Source organism: Dicentrarchus labrax, unplaced genomic scaffold, assembly GCF_905237075.1.
Source record: "Dicentrarchus labrax unplaced genomic scaffold, dlabrax2021, whole genome shotgun sequence".
NCBI classification, from domain to species: domain Eukaryota; kingdom Metazoa; phylum Chordata; class Actinopteri; family Moronidae; genus Dicentrarchus; species Dicentrarchus labrax.
The window spans coordinates 29490404-29509199 of NW_026136711.1; the positions used below are offsets into that span (position 1 = coordinate 29490404).

Consider the following 18796-nt stretch of genomic DNA (forward strand, 5'->3'; position numbering starts at 1 on the left):
ACCCTCTTGTTTGGTGAAATATTCCAGCTCTGAAATTCCTATTTAGCTGGCAGACCCATAGCCAACAGCACTGGGCAATGATTACTATGAATATAATGTACTAAGTCTTTCCTAATGAAGTGGCTCACAGTATTTTATGATTTCATATTCATTTTTTGGAAACATGATAATCGTATTAAAGTTTCTGGTCTTAACATCAAAGAACTGAATGTTTTATTCTTTGATGTCATTCAGCTGAGCCCTCTTCAATCAAACCATAACAGAAAGGAAGGAGGTCAAAAGGCCAAATTCTATTACACTGTCAATTCTCTACCCGCTGTGTATATACATCTTGTTGAATGTATCCTCTGCAGACTGAGACTGAAAATGATTTGACAGTAAATTCAATAGTCTAATAAGAATTCTGTCCATCAGCTTATTTCTGCATTTTCTCTCACTGAACTTCTCATCCATAACCTTTCAGCTCAGATTTTGATTTTGAGCTCTGATAACAACGAAATAAGTGTCTCATTGTTAATTCTTATACAGTAGTTTGTCGATAGTTACATTTACAGTCAAAGAGCAGTGTAACAGCTCTTTCAGGTTGAGGTATAACATTTAACTAACACAGTACATAATGAAGTGCCCTAGTTATTGGTACATCTTGGTAGTGCATGTTCCTCATTATCAAGATAAAAGCTTGCTGGTGCAATTGTCCAGGGCATATATAATATACAGTGTACATTCAAAAAATAAAACAAACAAACAAAACAGAATCCAATTATTCTGATATTGAAAGCTTGTAAATATCCAGAAATTGGTTATCTATAATTATTCATTGCAATCATCATTGGATCTAGCTTGAGCTAATTGGTCATCATAGTATAACTATGACAGTCATTTAGCTGAGAGATTCTTCCATGGCTTCTGGCCTAATAAAGTCAACATATTCTCATGTAGTGCAAGAAGAAAAGCTAAGACTTTTCTAACTTTCCAGAGAGTGAAGGACAGCAGCAGAGGTACCAAGAGTTCAGGGTTTAGCCTTTTAAAACTGGATGATTGAATTTCTTGGCAGGGGATTCATTAAAATGATAATTCTTATTTATGAAGCCCTTTAAAAAATTAAAATACTCTCCGTGTACTGCTTCCTATTAATTAACTTTTTTTTCCTCTCATTTTCTTTCTTTCTCGTCTCTACTTTTTTCTTTACTTCCCACTGAACTTGACACACTAATAGGTTATGAATAATTCTGTTTCAGTTTAGACGGCAATTAGCCACAATGCCAGAGGCCATTCTTCTTCCTCTCTTGTGGAGTGGTGATTTAAGACCCAGCTGAGTTAGGGTGCTCCAACTATCCCAAGACTACATCATTCACTACTTCCCACCCAACGCTGAAACAGGAAACAGTTAACTGAGTAAATCCCCTCCCACTGATAAAGTCTTTCACCAACGTCAGTGTGTGTTCAAGTAGAGGCATGGGTTTGAACTGAACAGAGGGTCAAGGGCTTAGTTTAAAATGCAGTTAAAAGGAAAAAAAGAATCATGAAAAACAATAGGCAGTTCTCGAAGGCACAAAATGTGATAATGGAGTAATATTGTCACATGGTGTCTCTCTCTGGTGTTCCACTGAAAAATTTCACCATTGCTAATTAGCCATAGGACCACATGGAGAACAGCATGTCTTTCCTGCTGAAATTGATACATCAGAGGCAAGTGAAACAGCTGTCGTTAGGGGGACTTAAATATAATAATTACAGCACAGACTGAGCAATAGGCTACAAGCACACAACCTCCTCTAGTGAATGAGATATCTGAATAATCTTAATAGCGGCTGTATGACAGAGGCAATATAGTTTGAAGTAAATTGAAGAAAGTAAATATTCCTCAGTATTAAATCCATATGATTGAACGACAGATGGATAGACAGATCCAAAGTAGGTGTTTTCTATAAAAATGTAAATCCTGTAAAAGCGTACAGCACACACCTCAGCCGGTTCTCAACATCTCTCAGCACTTGCCATTACAGCAAAAAGACATAATTCCTATCAACTTGAATTTTCAGTCAGATCGATTTCTTGACCCTGCTTCTAGACCCTTAGGATTTGGAAGTCTATTTCTGTTAGGTTCATAGTTGAAGGAAGCAATAACCTTCTAATGGCAGACATTCTAGATCGAGATCACCACTGAAATTTCATCAATTATTCCCTAGCCCAAGGCCCATCAGTCCACAATAATTAATTCTTGGAGTCATACAGACTGTCATGTACAGTAGAGCAGGCAATAATAATAATAATAATAATAATAATCAACCTGAAAAATCACCTCTGTATAAAATATCTTTGGTATTCATTCATTCATACATTCATCCAAGAGGTGGGGCATTTTTCAAATCTTCTCACACAAAACCTCGACATGCAGCTGAACGAGCTGATGGGTGTTCTCAAATTATTAGCAGGCTGATGTGAGACAACTGATCACCGGTTTTATAACAATCAAATAAATTAAATATTAGTTATTATCCAAACACAAGTGTGCCAGAGTCTTCCTACTTCAATACCACAAATGGGAGAAACAGAAGACAGATAATATGTGCAGGTAATGTTTCTTTGCACACCAACATACTGTATGTTGCAGGTTCAGCACAGAGATAAAAGACTCTCTCATAATCAAAAAGATCGGACCTATCTGCATTCCTTAAACCTGCAATAACAGATTTTTTTGGCCACTTCAGGGCAAAATTTAAGTCCACTCTAGCTTTGTTTTCTAGCTGCAACATACTCTACATGTTCACCAGCTAGTTGCTATTGCTGAGCAGGTAGTTTTTTTTACTAAGAACAACTGACTTCTGCAGCCAAAAGCCACACTATGGCAGTAGTGAGAATGATACAACAGCAACAACAGCAAAGTTGTGGGTCAGACAGCTAAACAATGGCCAAAAACGTACTATAAAGCTCTTTAAAGCTGAAGGGAGCTGCAGATTAAGCTGACAATTCTCTGTTGGTTCATCACTACGAGCCTTTTGCAGTCTTGCATTGTTTTCACATTGTCATGTGATACATTGTTAATCTAAAAATATTCATTGCTTCATCATTTTAGATATTAGAAATAGCTAAAGATGCTGAATAGATGCTATTTGCATTATTTAACAGACTTGTTTAACTTATATATAAAAAAAATTATATTCCTTGTTACTTGATAGAAAACAGCATCCAACATATAGTATCATAAGTTTTAAATCACCCTCTTTCCAGCACCTCACATAGATATTGGAGCTTCACACTTTTTTAAGGGATCAAGGTGGGTTTGTCTGGCTGACTTTGAACAATCCCTCTCCAGTCTCCATCCACCCCATGTCCCAACCTAGCATCCTGTGAGCAAGGACCACTGAAAATTTTTTACTGGGCTTTAAAATATAGATAAAGTGCAGTGATGGTACTCACACATAACAGTAAGAAAGACATTCCCTGAAGCCAGGACAACCTTCTCCCTTGTTGCCCGATCGTAGATGCCCACGTGGCATTCGTAAGGCCCGTTGTCTGAGATCCGTACCTCTGGGAGCCTGTAAAATACAAGAGAATGACATGAGTTACATGAGTCACCCAAACATCTGATTATGAAGTGCATAAATGAACAAATAAATATTAACGTTCATTGATCGGACAAGTTAAAACTACTGCTTTACCACAGCACAAAGTATGGTGAACAGGAGCCACATTCAGGTCAATCAGTCATCAGATACTTAAATATGCAGTAAGCAGCTTTTCAACATATACAATGGAAAACCTTCTCTCTGTTGCCCCTATCACTCCGCTAAGCCCCACCAAACCCTCAAGATGGACCACAGAAGGAGCTGGTTGCCCTGCAAAACTTCATCCCTCATAGGACTTGCTCTCCATGGGATGAACCTTGCCAAGACCCCGGTCCCCTCCAGCTGTGACTTGTCTTCTCAAAGACGCAGCTCCGGGGCAAAGTGCCCCTGGGCAGAGGCCCACAGGCTAATTGGTTGTTTTTGTTCAGGCGACGTGGATTCTTGCAAATGCCATTAGGAGCAGTAGTAGACTAAAGTCTGTTTTCACAGATTATTTATACGATTTACTGTCAAGATAAAGTGACAGTTTCAACAAATATGCCAAAAAGTTATTTTCATAAAAGTTACCTTTGATCTTTGTCAAAAGATGCTTACTCATGAATTATTGATATACTTCATAAGCTCCTAGTAAACAACGATGATGAATTAATTATGAACATGTGGAATAGATGTAGTTCCTTATTATCAATTATATTCTAATTATTATTATCATCAGCACATCACTTTTAATGATGGTAATTATTAAATAATGAGTTGCAGTGTTGTACGTGTCAATTTTCTAAAGGTCCAATCAGATGACTGAAAAGTCATCTGCATCAATTATTACTGATGAAGCCGTCATTTGTTCATCATTAACATTTTATTTAACAAAGCTTTCAATCAGCTACAATTATTTTTTTTAGACAATACAGTAAAAGGTTGTCACATTTTTGATAATCTAGTCTGAAGTCTCAGCAAATAGCATGCATTAAAGATTAATCAATGTTCACTAAAACATTTATTGCCAAAACTGTGACAGAGAAAACACACAAAAAGCAATGCTTGTAATTATTGTACTGGTATGGAAAAAGATGCAGCCTGTATTCAAACCCAAAACCAGGTTTTGATTCCAAACCTGCTTGTTAACCAGGTGAGGTATTAGACATTTCTGAGCTGTGTCAAACAAATATGGAGATGACACCATCAGCTGTTAGAAGTGAAGTGAGCTGAGTGGCTTGAAGGGCATGCTCAGTTCGCCATGTTTTTACTTTTAAACAATGATAATAGATAAACATTTACTTGGAGGATGTTATTTGTCCTAATCACCAGGTCAAGATGTCTAGAGATTTCTTCTATTTATTTATTTTACTCTTTTTACAGATAAATGACTAAAACCATTTTTGGTTTTATATTTTCCTATGAAGACTGAAAAGACAGCTTGTAAAATGAATACATAAACATATCCAAAGTTTCAAACTATTTGATTAAAGAAGAACTTAAAGACACCCATAAAATGTACAATATAAGAAGTTGCTTTAAATAACTTATAAAATAATTTAACAAAAAGCCACCAAATCTGACTCAAATAGGTTAACTAAGCAAAGAAAAACCTAATATCAGTAAATATACATACATTTGTAAAATATAAGCAATCAAAACTTGAACTTGCACCCAAAATCCATTACCAAATATGCACCACGTACATTTTCTTTTAAAGCCTATTTCATTATTCAACCTTTAACCTCCTAAACAGCAATCCATATATACCATCAGTGGTGTATTTCTGTGAACTCTTAAAAAATGGATTCTCTAATGTCCAAGTCCTGTTTGTCTGTACTTGCTCAGTTTAGTTTGCAAAAACTGGTTTACCTTGACATATAACTCTATAAAGTCTGGTGAACCAATAAGCTGAAAGCTACTCAGGCTACACTGAGCTGCAGACTATATTGTTGATTTTCAGTTGAACATAATAAAAAAGTACTTCTGAATAAAATCTAAAAAATCTTCATACAATGAAGTATCCTTTTTTCTTTTGTAGTCAAATTCTATGGAGCAACAGCAGCCAACAATTATCCAGTCAGTGATTACAGATGACCATTTTTGAAAACGCTAAGGAGCACAATTTGTATTCTGCACTTGGCTAATATGTCAACAGTGATAATCAAAGTGAGACACCACTAGTCACATTTAGCTCCTGTGATTTATTCCCACAAAACAGGAACAATTGTCCTTGCCGCCCGGGTGTTTCAAATGGGGACCTCTGTTGGAACTGTGGCAGGTCGCTCACAGCAGCCCGGCTTTAATGAGTTCAGCTGTGTGTGTGTGTGTGTGTGTGTGTGTGTGTGTGTGTGTATGTGAATGTGTATGTGGAGGAGAGGAGATCACTCTTTTGGAGAGCAGTCAAATCTTTGCGCCAACAAACATCTTTATATATACATGTATGCTTTGCTAACTCAACAACCATCTTTGAACTACCCTTGAGCAAGAAACTTTTAACCTCAACTGAAAAGTTTAAAGTGTAACACTGGAGTAAGTTTAGCTCATTCCTATTCCTAGTATTGCCTATAAGAAGTTTAAATCCATATATTTACTTTATACTTCTAATGTGTATGTATGTATGTAAAGTATCAGTAAAACAAGACTTGAGATTTAGCCATATTGATGAGACAGATCCCCCTTATATCTATAGTTTTTTCTTGGTTCTGTGCAATCTTTAAATCTAACAACATTTAACAAAACTTAATTCAATTCAATTTAATTGTACAGCGCCAGTTCATAACAGAAGTTATCTCAGGACACTTTTCAAATAGAGCAGGTCTAGACCGAACTCCTTATAACATTATTTACAGAGACCCAACAGGACCACCATGAGCAAGCACTTGGCGACAAGGGCAAGGAAAAACTGCCTGTTAAAAGGCAAAAACCTAGGACAGATCCTCCAGCTCTAGGTGGGTGGTCGTCTGTCTCGACCAGTTGGGGTGAGAGAGAGAGAGAGAGAGAGAGAGAGAGAGAGAGAGAGAGACAGACAGACAGACAGACAGACAGACAGACAGACAGGTGCAGAGCAACAACAGTAGCAACAACTACACTGATAGTAGTGACCGATGATGATGAACATGACAACAGCAACGACAACATCAGTCCTGACTAGGAAATACAGCATTGTTTTCCCAATGCTGTTTTCCCAATGCTGTCCTGACTCACCAGGACCGTTGGGATTGTCATGAAAGATTTGACCTATAGCCTTATAACCTTGAAGCACATGCACTGAACTTGAAGCAAGAAAGCAAATTTCTGCTGAATGAACCAATCATAAACAAATGTTTGAAAAAGGTAAGTATATATAGAAAAAGAGTGAGCACCTCGAGATATAAAGTGAGGTTTCTCCACCAGCACTTCCTCGAGGGATAAGCATAAAACAAGTAACTCTTTTATTCACCACAGTGCAAAATGATGAGAATAGCACAGTGAATCTCTCTGTGGTGGCGGGCAGGGGAGGTAATTGGCTTTGTGTTGGCTGGCTACATTATAGTAAACGCTGATGTAGCCCATTGCTTTGTTTTTACAAACAAAGCCGTAGTTCTGTTATCCACAACCCTGACTGCTGCATTCATGAATTCAGACCATGACAAGTGCAGGGAAAAGAACCCAGAGATAAGATAATTCAAGGCATGGAAGTATTGCTGGAAGAAGGGTGAGGGGGCCACAAAAAAACCCCCAACCACAGCATTTCTGAGTGGCTGCCTGCTTCTGAAGTCTTTCACCAGTTTGACAGCAAGACACATCCATCAGAATTAGACGAAGAAAAAGAGGAAAGGTTGTACTCCTAACATTGAGACTTCTGTTAAATATTAAGACTGGTGGAATACATTTTTCAACACCCCCTCTAATCTTTGATGTCATGCATTTCAGAGGTGTTAGTCCATTGAGAATCCGTTCACAAAAATGGAACATGTGACTCTGAGATTACTCAAATTCATTTTTTACAGCTTTCTCCCATTCACTATTAATGGGTCAGCCAATATTTAAAATCTTAATTGGAATTAAATCACCATCTAACAGGAATGACTGAAAAAAACTTCTGATTATTGCTATTATTATCCCTGTAAAACAGGACTATTATCAACTGTGCCACACAGTTACGCTGCATTCACATGGATTCCAGTCAACCTTTGTGCAGAGCATGTTACCATTTTACTACACAATTCCATCTGTATCTTCCATTTATCCTTCTTTCTGGGACCACAACTCCCTCCCGTGTAACTGTTTTTTATCCTCCCTCTTCTATCATTTCTTCATGTTTCATTGTTTCTTTTGAGACAATTAATGAATCTTTTTGTCCTTTGCTTTGTTTTGAAATCACTGAACTCATTTATCAGTGAGTTATAAAAAGCTGATTAAGAATGACACTAACCACGGTAAATGCTGGGGTAAATAAAAGAAATAAATACATAAAACAAACAGACTGAAATACAAGCCTTTTCCACAGCCTTTAAAGTCAAAATGAATATCACCACAGCAACTTAGTTATGGTAAACACACAACCAAGTGAAAAAGTAATTGAATAAACAAGCAATTTCCAGCAAACCACATTAAACACATCACAAAATCTCCCCTGTACTCGAAAAAAACAGCACATACACGGTGGAGATCGATAGCAATGGGCCCCCATGGAGGAGCAGCAAAAACAGTACGCCGCAAAGAGAGATCGATTGTCCCCTAGGACTTGCATCTGAAAGCTCTTTCCTGTTATGTAGGCCTTCCTGCAGAACCCCTCCTGCCTACAAATGCAAGCAAATGCAACTGCCTAGATGGAGAGTGAAAAAGAGCAGTCTTGACAGAGCGGCGTCTGATAGCTCATCCAGTCAATCTCTGCATCAAATTAACTAGCACATTGTCAGATACTCTTTCTGGCCTGAAGCATTATGGTTGAATGTGTCAGGACTGGCGACTGTAAGTCAGTGCACTTGATGCAAAGCAGAGAAAAATTGCCTGAAGGACGGGATGCAAAGAGAGGTGTGTAATCACCCATGTATCCTTAAGGACTGAGCCAGAAACAAAATGACGAGGATCACGCTGTGATTGTCTGAGTGCCACGGGAGGTGTGATTGGCTTTGTGCTGGCTGGTTACATTATAGTAATTGCTGATGTAGCGCATCTCTCTGTTCTTATCCACAAAGCTGTAGTTTTGTTGTTCGCTATCCTAAGAACCGCATTCATGGATTCAAATCCACGCAAATGTGGAGAGGAAAGCTTGGCCATAAAAAGGTGGAAAGCAAAGAGGTATTACTGGAAGAAGAGGGGCCTGCAACGAACCTTACAAAAGAGACTGTTGGTTGATTACAGCAGCTCTAAAGCCCCATTCACTGGGCTTTATATTGGTTTTGTTTTAGCTATTATTCATTACCACAAACTGTGCTTATCAGCCCCTAAGAATTTAGGTACATCATCAAATACTTTTCTTTTACACCTCAGAAATAAAATTGGTGAAATGACCTTTATAAATCTTCAAACTGACTTGGCATAATTTCATTTTCACTGTGAACAATTTACAACCATATTTTGCCGTCCTTTTGCTCAACAAAATCAAAATACACCCACAGAGATAAATTCTCTCTTTTTCATGTAGGACGCCTCAGTGGACCCTTCACCTTCCATGTAAGGTTGAGAGGGAAGATATCAGAATGAACATTTTTAATTTGCAGCTTCAATCAAAGTAAAATTGAAAAAGACATTCTTAACATTACTTCCCACAGGAAATATTTGTCAATTACTGAAACACCTAACTGAAGTGTGTTACCTCCTGAAATTGCCAGTACAACAACAAGGCTCGTCCATCAGGTTAAGTGTGAGGGGGGGAACTCAAACACTGTCTCACTTGCATTGCTCCCATGAAATATTAAGACTGAAGTAATTTTTATTTCATCACCTTCAACCAGTCAGGCTCTGTCAGTAATATAGACTACTCACAAAGCAATTTGAAAGAGACAAGGAATTTCCATTTACTCTTTCTGTTTGACGGTTACTACAAAGTTGTACATTTGTATATGGACATTTGGTGCATGTCCCTTCCAGTGTTAAGTAACTTGTCATTGCCAATGGTTTAAACAATCTCAAACCACTTGTGTCATTTAACTCCTCATAGGTTTAACCACTCCTATTCAGTCTCACTATATGTTTGTCCTTATTTTTTGATTTTTAGATGCTTTTCTTCTGCCACAGGCAACAGTCTAAGGGCTGAAAATGCTAACGCAAAGCAAAATTTTAAAATTCCAGTTACAGCCTTTTATCAGATATATTCTTCATTTTACGACTAAAGACTCCAAATGTAAGTAGCTAACATAATTCCATAATTTATAATCCCAGTTTGTATAATGTTATACACTATACACAACTATTGTTCCTACAAGTAGATTAATAGCTAATAAGTGATCAGTCAGTATGGGGATTGTATAGGGGATTATGAGCATCATATCAATCATAACTGATTTACAGCATGTGTTGGATCAGGAATTTTTTTTTGGTTTGTCATGCAAACCTGTTTGAAAAACGGCAGGCCATTTCATAAAATATTCTGAAGGTGATTGGATGAACTATCTGTTCATTACGTCTTTTTCCCACTGAGGTTAGTCAGCAGAAAAGAAAAAAACATATTTTCCATCAAGAAAAGCCTTCACTGTCTATCGTTCTATGCTCTTCTTTCAATGACGAAGTAATCAAATTCTAATATAACTGATACTGGCCGCATTTATGCACACTGCAATTGCTGCCAGTACTTCTTAAAAGGATACTGATTGGTCTGGTACCACTGTACCGGCCACAAACTCGTAGATTGAAGCCTGGCAAGATAGATTCTGCTGTGATCTTGTGATTTTATGATCCAGATGCCTCACAAGCTTAAAAATTACCCATATGAAAAATTATTCATAGGAGGGTTTCTGATCGTCCACCTCTTGTTTAACAATGGAAAAAGATGTGTACATGGATAAACGAAACCAATGTTGACTTTCTGCTGGAGACAGGATGCAAACTGCAGTCTCTCCAGTGTCAACATCAGACACTTTTTACTGTATGCCCAGCCATCCACTCTGACCTCCCATAAGAGGTTTTGTGGTGCTATAACATCACTATTGCTTTAGAGAGAGAATAATGATTATTCTCACAACCTAAAGATGTTGCCTGTCAGTAAAACCATAGTCATTTTAAATTTGAACCAGTGGCCGATTCTGTGTATTTGCAAGTGAGAGAGCAAGGGAAAGAAATTGCACACAAAAACATAACAAGAAGTTTAAAAAATATCTCTACCATGTGGTACATTCATCTTATATTTAAGGAAATGCATACTCCAACTCTCACGATTAGAGCTTGAATATTTCGGTCCTTCAAACTTCAAGTGTCATCAGATACATGCAAGATCTGTCATTTGTCTCACAAGAACTAATCTATGCAATGGCACTTGAATGCAGAGGAAGTTACAGCTGCTTCCATTTTTTGAAAGAGTACGACTAATAGCTGTCAAAGACAGACAAGACTAAGCAGTCTAAGATTAAGTTAATATCAATGTCACTTGCAGAACTGTCTAATAATTGAAAGCCGGAATGTGAGGAGAAAAATCACCAAAAAGTATTCTATAAAAAGAAAAAAGGAAAAGCCAAAAAAATAGTCTCCTACAAAATGCTCTGAGTTTATAAAAGATACAACATATTGAAGCATTCATTTTTGGTCGTACAAGTGGATTTGTCAGACTGCTAAGGCTTTGCACAGAAGATTTACCATTCTCAGGTGGAAATGGGAGATTATACAGAGTAAAAATTCAGCTCTGCATTTCTAAGTAATGTTGAGCTCCTGTGTTACACCATGAAAGAGGGACTGTGACCAGTCAGAGGGAATTCTTTCTTTACTGGAAGAATGGTGTGGCTGTTGCAGCAGTCCACATTTCTCTCTGGTTGACTAACACAGGCTAAGCATTCTGATACAGATCTGGATACAGGTCAGTGAAGGTAGCATCCAACTGTTTCATTTGAAATCCTTCTCCCCCTTCGGTGTGTTGTATTAGACTTTCTCTCCCTTCCTCTATCTGTGTGTGTGTGTGGCTGTCCAGGCATGGGGGGGCTGTGTTTTCAGTTTGTATGTACATTCATGTTTTCATGTCTGTGCGCATGTAAGTGTGTACACCATTCCATTGTGATGATGCCTACTCTCCCAAAGGGATAGTAGGATTGTCCAGATAAATCATCCTCAGCTGGGCAACCACACCACACATCAGGGACAAAAAGTGGGAAGGAGGGGGAAAAAAATAGGTAGTAATGCACATGAGCGGAATCAAAGAAAAGCAACAGGACAAATATAAGTTAAAAAGGAATGATGGAGATAGGATTAGGATTACAAAAGGTTGCAAAGAGTCAAGCATTTCAGTTTTAAATGATGTTGATATATGGCTGGCACTTCCTTTGTGTTGTTAAACATTCAGAGGGATGTCTGCAGTAGGATGAGAGCCATGAGCATAGGGAGCAAGAAATGAGGAGATGGGCAGACAGCTGCCAGCCGTATTGTTGAGGCCTCGGGTAAAAGAAGACAGTCCCCACGACGCCTTAAACGTGTAATCAAGCCAACCAGAGCCAGATGACTCCTCGTCCTACTACTCTCTCTTTCTCCATCTCTTGCTCTCTCTGAGTAAAACCTGTTAATGCATACAGCGGGGCTGTGTATGCTTTGGATCATGGAGGCTTGAGAGATGGGTGAGACAAGCCTCTGCATGTTCACTTCCTTGATAATATGCCTGAAGAGGGCGGTGCTACCTGGGATTTATGCGCCACTGTGGCTGAAATAAGGCCTGGCCAGATGTTAGCTAAGTCTTTAACACTGGACTATTTATCCTGAGCAGAGTTGCTGATTAGAGTTCGCCAATGCCTCCTGTCCTCATGTAATAATGCACTGACCCTTCGCCCGGTCACTCCAGTTTGGCCTGGTCTGACCAACAGCAGATGTTGAGAATGAAGTTGTGCAGCACTGTGCTGAGTGGGAGTGCATCTCGGTGCATTTACTAAGAAAAATTTGCAATTTAGTAGTGTAATGAATAAAGAGTAAAATCACAGTAGGTAACATAATACAAGCAGAGTTAAACAAGTAAGTAGTCTTGTTTTGAAATGAAAGTTAATTGATTTTGAGGCTCACCGGACGGTTGATTGGTACACAAGGTCTTCACGCCTGCGGTAGTCCTCCATGTGAGAGTAATTGGTATTAAACATAGCATCGTAGGTGAAGATTTTCTGCTTGATGGTTCCTCCATCTGTGACCTGTGAAGCAAAAAGAGAGAGCATTAATAAGATGATTCCTCTAATGATGGATGGGACAGGGCCCACCTTTTTGCCCCTAGAGCTCCTCCTACGCATAAGCTGTTGTCCCATGGCCTGGAGTGTAGATCGCACTCCTGCCTGCAATTACCTCATTGATTCATTTGCAGCCATGATAAGCTCATTCCATATAATGTCTAAAAGCAAGGGATTGAAAAACCTGCTGACATGATAACATCAGTGAGACAGTCTCTTAGGCAGCTGCCAGTATGTGTCCATGCACATGGTTAAGTCTTAATGAAGACTGACACACTACGGTGTTCTGTATGTGTCAAGCAGTCTGCTTTCTGCAGAGGTAATGGCTTGTGACGAGATACTGCAGAGGTAGGGAGATAGGATATTCAAAACACTGGTCTCATCTTTTTTTCTGTGCATGGTAGATGATGGAGTAGTTCTTTCCTTTGTAATATTCACAGGAGTGTTAAAGTCACTTAGCATTTGAATGACTGTGATTTCTCCTCTCCTCAAAAGCCACAGACAGCCATAAAGGAAAAAGGGTGACAGGATTTTAATGGAGCCACTAATACTGCTTTGAAGAAGGAAATTGTTGGTGGGCCAGGGATCCTTCTTCCGTTTGCCAGTAAAGATGCTATCATTCTGATCCAATCCAATCCCTTCATTGAGGTAAACAACGTCAAAGCATTTTATGATTAGTCTGTATAATGTATAATGTACACATCACCTCATGAAGAGACAAAGCTAAATTGTATTTATGCGAGCCACCAATTGTTCCCTGTGAATGTGGGGTAACTCATATAACCTCTTGCCTCCAGAGAAAGCACTGCCTCAGGCTTAGTTTGCTAAGTGGTACTGCACAGGGAGTTGACAATGCTGAAACAACCAAAAGCAGAAGCGTGAAAATAAATTACCTTTGTCACCTGTAACCAATAAGTGGGAGGCTTTTGGATACTTTTACAGTTTAAAAACGTTAAAGGTCAAGATGTTTGCTTACAAGACTGTATTAAAGTACTTCTTCAATTGAGCATATGATTTTAGACTTTTGTGACACACCCGGCTAAGAGAAGTTTTGGCACCCTTCTCAAGGACCTGTGAGTGGTTTGGCCATCTGCTCATTTTTTATATCAGATCGTGTGTAGACAACGAACAATGATGTGGCGTTGCTTCGAGCAACAGAACAGGGACAGGCAACAAGAAAAAGGTCAGCCTCTAAAAGCAAAGCAATGTTTGAAAATTGTGCTTTCCAACCACCCAGCCTTGTGCTACCACTACAGTTACAGTAATGGACCTTTTAGAAACATCACCATAGGGAGTCAAAAGACATTTCTGTCTGACATGGCTGTACAACACCTTATGGGAAAATTGTTTGACAGAGCTTAAAAAGAATATCATCCTTGACTTTCTTGATGTATGAGACCTATATGGAAAGCTGAGAGGTAGCACATTTTTAGTGGATTAATAATGAGATGTCACAGACATATAGGGTGATATACACTGCAGATTAGTACAGTATGAGGGAAGTATTTATAATGACAAATTATGCAGCAAAAACAGTCAATGAAATCGGAATGGTTCATTTCCAGTTACTTGCCTCTATATTTCTCAATTTAACAAAGGGGTAGTGCTTGGGCAAGCACCTGTGAGACTAAATCAAATATATTTCCATTCTACAAAAGGCTTTTCCTCATTTCTATTTGCAATCTACAAAAACTTATCTGCTTATGCCCTTGTCATTCTGACAATATTCTGCAACCATTCAGTGTAAACAACTAAAGTCAGACAACAAGCTAAATATATTCTATATTTTGTATTGATGCTCATTATTTCTTTACTTGTTTGTTTTGAACGAACCAAAGTCTTTGACAAGAACACCAATTCAGGTCGAATTTAGTTCTGTGCATCATGAAGATGTAAGCAACTGTTAAAAGGTTTACATTCACCTTTGGCATTTGCATACCAGGCTTTTTGGGAACCATATTATTTATTAAATACAACACACAGAACCACCTTAAACTTATTCAGGAAAACAGGAAATCACAGGAAAAACCGTGCAAAAGCTGCATTTTTTTGCAACAGGACAACTGACATGCCATGCTGTATCTGTATGTGCATGCACATGTGTTGGCATGTGCACATTCAAATCAACAGTAACCTTTTATTTGACCTAAAGCAGCCATTGATGTGTTCAGCCCTCAGGAAAAAAGTGTCTGTTAACAACAATCCTGTTGGCAATTTTATCAATTTTGGTTTAACAACATTTTAGCTTGTAAGCAACCAACAGTAATATTTAGTCCATTCACCTTGTCAACACATCTCATCAACATGCTCACTAATACCTTTAAAGGTAGCTTAGAAATACATTTTGTATACATTTACTCTTTGGTCACATGTAGAAATTACATTTGTTGAATTAGCCTGCTTGTGTGTGAAATAACAATGCAAACAAAAACAAAATTCTCCAATGGAAACTGCCAGCATTGGTTCCTCTGAGATTTGCACTACAACTGCATCACTTCTGTTGGAGCTACATCTCTGAGTTGGCACTAACACAAAAGGCCTGAAGGCAGTTGTTCAAAGTCCTCACATGGGTGCTGGTTAGGTCTAAGATGACAGACACCTTTCATAGGACTGACCTATGCTGTAAATGTTTGTGAGCTATGCTTAACTAAAGCCAATGGCCAGCTTTACTATCATTGCAGCAGACACCTTTTGAAAAATGCAATCACTGACATAGTATACTGTTAATAGGAAATTTCCAGGATGGCTTTTGAAACATTTTCCAATGACATTAATACAACTAGTTAAGTTCAAAGCAGCAATAACCTTCCAGACGCTCAAACATCATTACCACAATCCAGGAGAAAAAGACACCAGAGTGTATAATTGCTGAGTGATCTCCTGGAAGTTCAGTGGAAAAACAATACACAATAAAGAAGTATTGAAAAAGATATGAGAGCTTGTGGACCCTCTCTTCAAACAGGATTATATACTTGTAGGTTTGTTGTTTTTTGGGGGGATTTTATTAGTTTAATCATTAGTTCAGATCAGATGAATAGAGATGCCTAAGACTGCCTGTGACAATCACATCATCATGTATTTTCCATCTAAGCAAGTGACAGTGAAAGCTATACAGGAAAAAAGACATGATGCTGCTTATTTACACAGACTAGCAAATTCAACTATTTTAAGCATTGGTTTACAAATCCCCTGCAAGAAATCTCACCTCCCCTCTACACATTGTAGTTGACTTCAGAGTTACAAGGCTTCATAAACCTATGAAAAAGTGCTCTGCTGGCCCTGAGGTACTCAGGTGGAGACATTTTCTAGCCGTCTCCTCTTTCACAGTACATCTAATCCAACAAGCATTACAATTGCTTCCGTCCTCCCACTGAAAAACCTGGTGGATAATGCAGGTGTCAGATTTCTGGTTGTCTGGAAGCCATAAAGACCAGAGAGGATATTTCTGCCTCGTCAGGTCATCTCTGTGGCACCCTCTCTTTATCTAGCCCTCCTTAATGACTTCACCTCTTAATTAAGACTGACCCGTAAACCCCTGTGTAATAAATCTGAAAGAATCTGCACATCAGTGGGTGTCTCCCTATCCCCACAAGGGGACCTGTTTGTGGTATAAATGACTGACTATGTAAGGACTATAACAGTAAAAAGGGAGAGAGTGGGAGGGGAAAAAGAGAGCCAAACTATGCCAAAACGGCTGTACAAGAGGGAGGGCAAGAGGGAGATGAATACTCTTTGATTGCAGAAAAGCACCGTTGGGGAAGCAAAGCTTTGCTACAACTGCTTTGTTGAATCCAGGCCATGCAATGCATATGAGGAACAGAGGCACCAAACCTCTCCAACACTTGGCCATCTGGAGAAATGAAAAGACAGGCATGGGTGGTGGAGAGTCAGCTACCCCTCCCTTGTCTGCATTGTGGCAGATAGTGGATATTGGCTGAGGGAATCGCCAGCAGGCAAAAGAGAAGTCCACGACAGGTAGCTGACAATAGGGTGAGTTTGAAGGTGCTCAAAACAGGGTCCTGTGCCTCTCCTGAGATGTGATGATGCCAAGATCTCTGCAGACGGAGGGGGGCCTATATCCTTCCTGGCCAGCCAGCTGAGCTGACTCTCTAATGATGTTGCCTATTATTGGGGTCAGATTAGGACTGGGTCTCAGGGGTTAACCAAAGCCCTCCTCCCTCTGCCTGTCTGGGCTGGGCCTATTTATAGGCTGCAGCTGCATCAGCAGCCACTGGAGGAAATTCAGCTAACACACTGCAGGCCAACTGTGAGAGATTCAACCTGAATCCTGCTTTATAATTTCAGGCAGCAGTCAGAGAACCACTACAGAAAGTAGTTGTACAGTATTTGTCAAGCTGGTTAGGAAGAGAGATGAAATGTGAAATGTATAGCAAGATATTCTAATTTCCACATTCAAAGATATGGAGGACCTCATGGAGTTCAATTTTATGCTAAGATACGGTTGAGTAATAACAGTATGTTCTTCACAGGGTGTCTTATAAGTAGATGATAATGCTTTTAAAGAAATGTTCATTCGTATCTTACTAGCATTTCTTTGTGATCTAAATCTACAAGTCTAATACTTCTATAAGATGGACAGCAGCATGGCTCTCACACAATGTCTTAATGAGATTTATTCCCATTCAGTCTCTCATTTAAAGACTTAGACAAGCAGCAACAAAAGAGATGATCAGAGCATTGTCATGAACCGGCTTGGCACTTTCCTTCATATCCATGCTAATTTGCCTAATATTATTATCTCACAAAGTGTCTTTTTGAAAAAGGGCACTAGCATTGGGAGGCATTGTCTTAATTGTAAAATTGGTATAATTGCTGTATGCCAGAACAAAATTAATACAAAATCCAGACCTTACGTCTCGGAGCCCTAAAGACCTTTTTTTTATATTTGAATTAAGTTATTTTTGCTTCAAATGTTATATATTATTATATATAAATAAATTGTTTTGATGTTTAATGTTTTTTCTTCTATTTGAATCTACAACATCTACGGCATTGTGAATTATGAAGACTTGCCATTGTTAGAAAACCACATCTCAAGGAGCTTATTCTGTAAACATACAATTTGTTCAATATCTTGATAAATATGGATGGAAATAATAAATAATAATAATAAACAACAACAATAATAATAATAATAATAATAATAATAAATAATAATAATAATAAAAAGCAAAGAAAACCTAAAAATATTCAGAATATACACAAAAAGATGATGAACATTAGGTGGTAAAGCACAGGGTCTTTCCATTCCACTAAATACGGAGGAACAACAAGCTTTGAGCCTTTGAGCTACTGTAACAAACAGACACACAACTGCACTGCACACTGGGTGGTATGCAGTATGTGAGGTAAGGGAGTGCTAAGGTACAACAATAACACACCATGACCCAGTGAGTTAAGAGATTAAATTTACTGTCATTGCTTTTATGGAGCACAAAGCATTATATACTAGGGACAATACAGAGGAAAGTGTTGCAAAAGTGTTGTACCAAAAGAAAAAAAAGTACAATAAACAAAACAAAATACGATGCAGCAGGATAAAGTGCATCATGTATTTACTTTATTGGTCTGCAGCACTTAGAGCTGCCAAATGTAACTAGGGGGAACGCTGAGGTGTTGATATGGCATGCCTGCTGACTGAGGAGGTCCATAAGTGATGGCTAGGTCTGTGGATGTGCTGTATAATGTTGATCTTCATTCAGTAAGCAGATCCAGCAGCACATCCAGCAGCACTGGTGGCCCTGCCTCTTAACCTGTGAGTTTACAGCTCTGCATGCTGTGCTCCCCTACTGGCAGCTGAGTGACAGAGGACTTGGTTAAAGGGATTTCATGCTTCAAATGACAGGCTCCTCTCCTCCCTCTGTCTGTCACTACTCTCAGTGGGGAACCGCTGCTAAT

At 38.7% G+C, this 18796-nt stretch overlaps 1 protein-coding gene across 2 annotated transcripts in view; it reads right to left on the minus strand.

The window, feature by feature from the left end:
• igsf21a (immunoglobin superfamily, member 21a) overlaps window positions 1-18796 on the minus strand; it is a 160578-nt gene that overhangs the window by 59346 nt on the left and 82436 nt on the right. For both annotated transcript variants that reach the window (XM_051414640.1, XM_051414641.1), the window contains exons 3-4: window positions 12723-12844; window positions 3421-3539 (exon numbers count right to left, since the gene is read on the minus strand). In XM_051414640.1, coding sequence (XP_051270600.1) covers window positions 3421-3539; window positions 12723-12844 — 241 coding nt within the window. The remainder of the gene's footprint in view (window positions 1-3420; window positions 3540-12722; window positions 12845-18796) is intronic.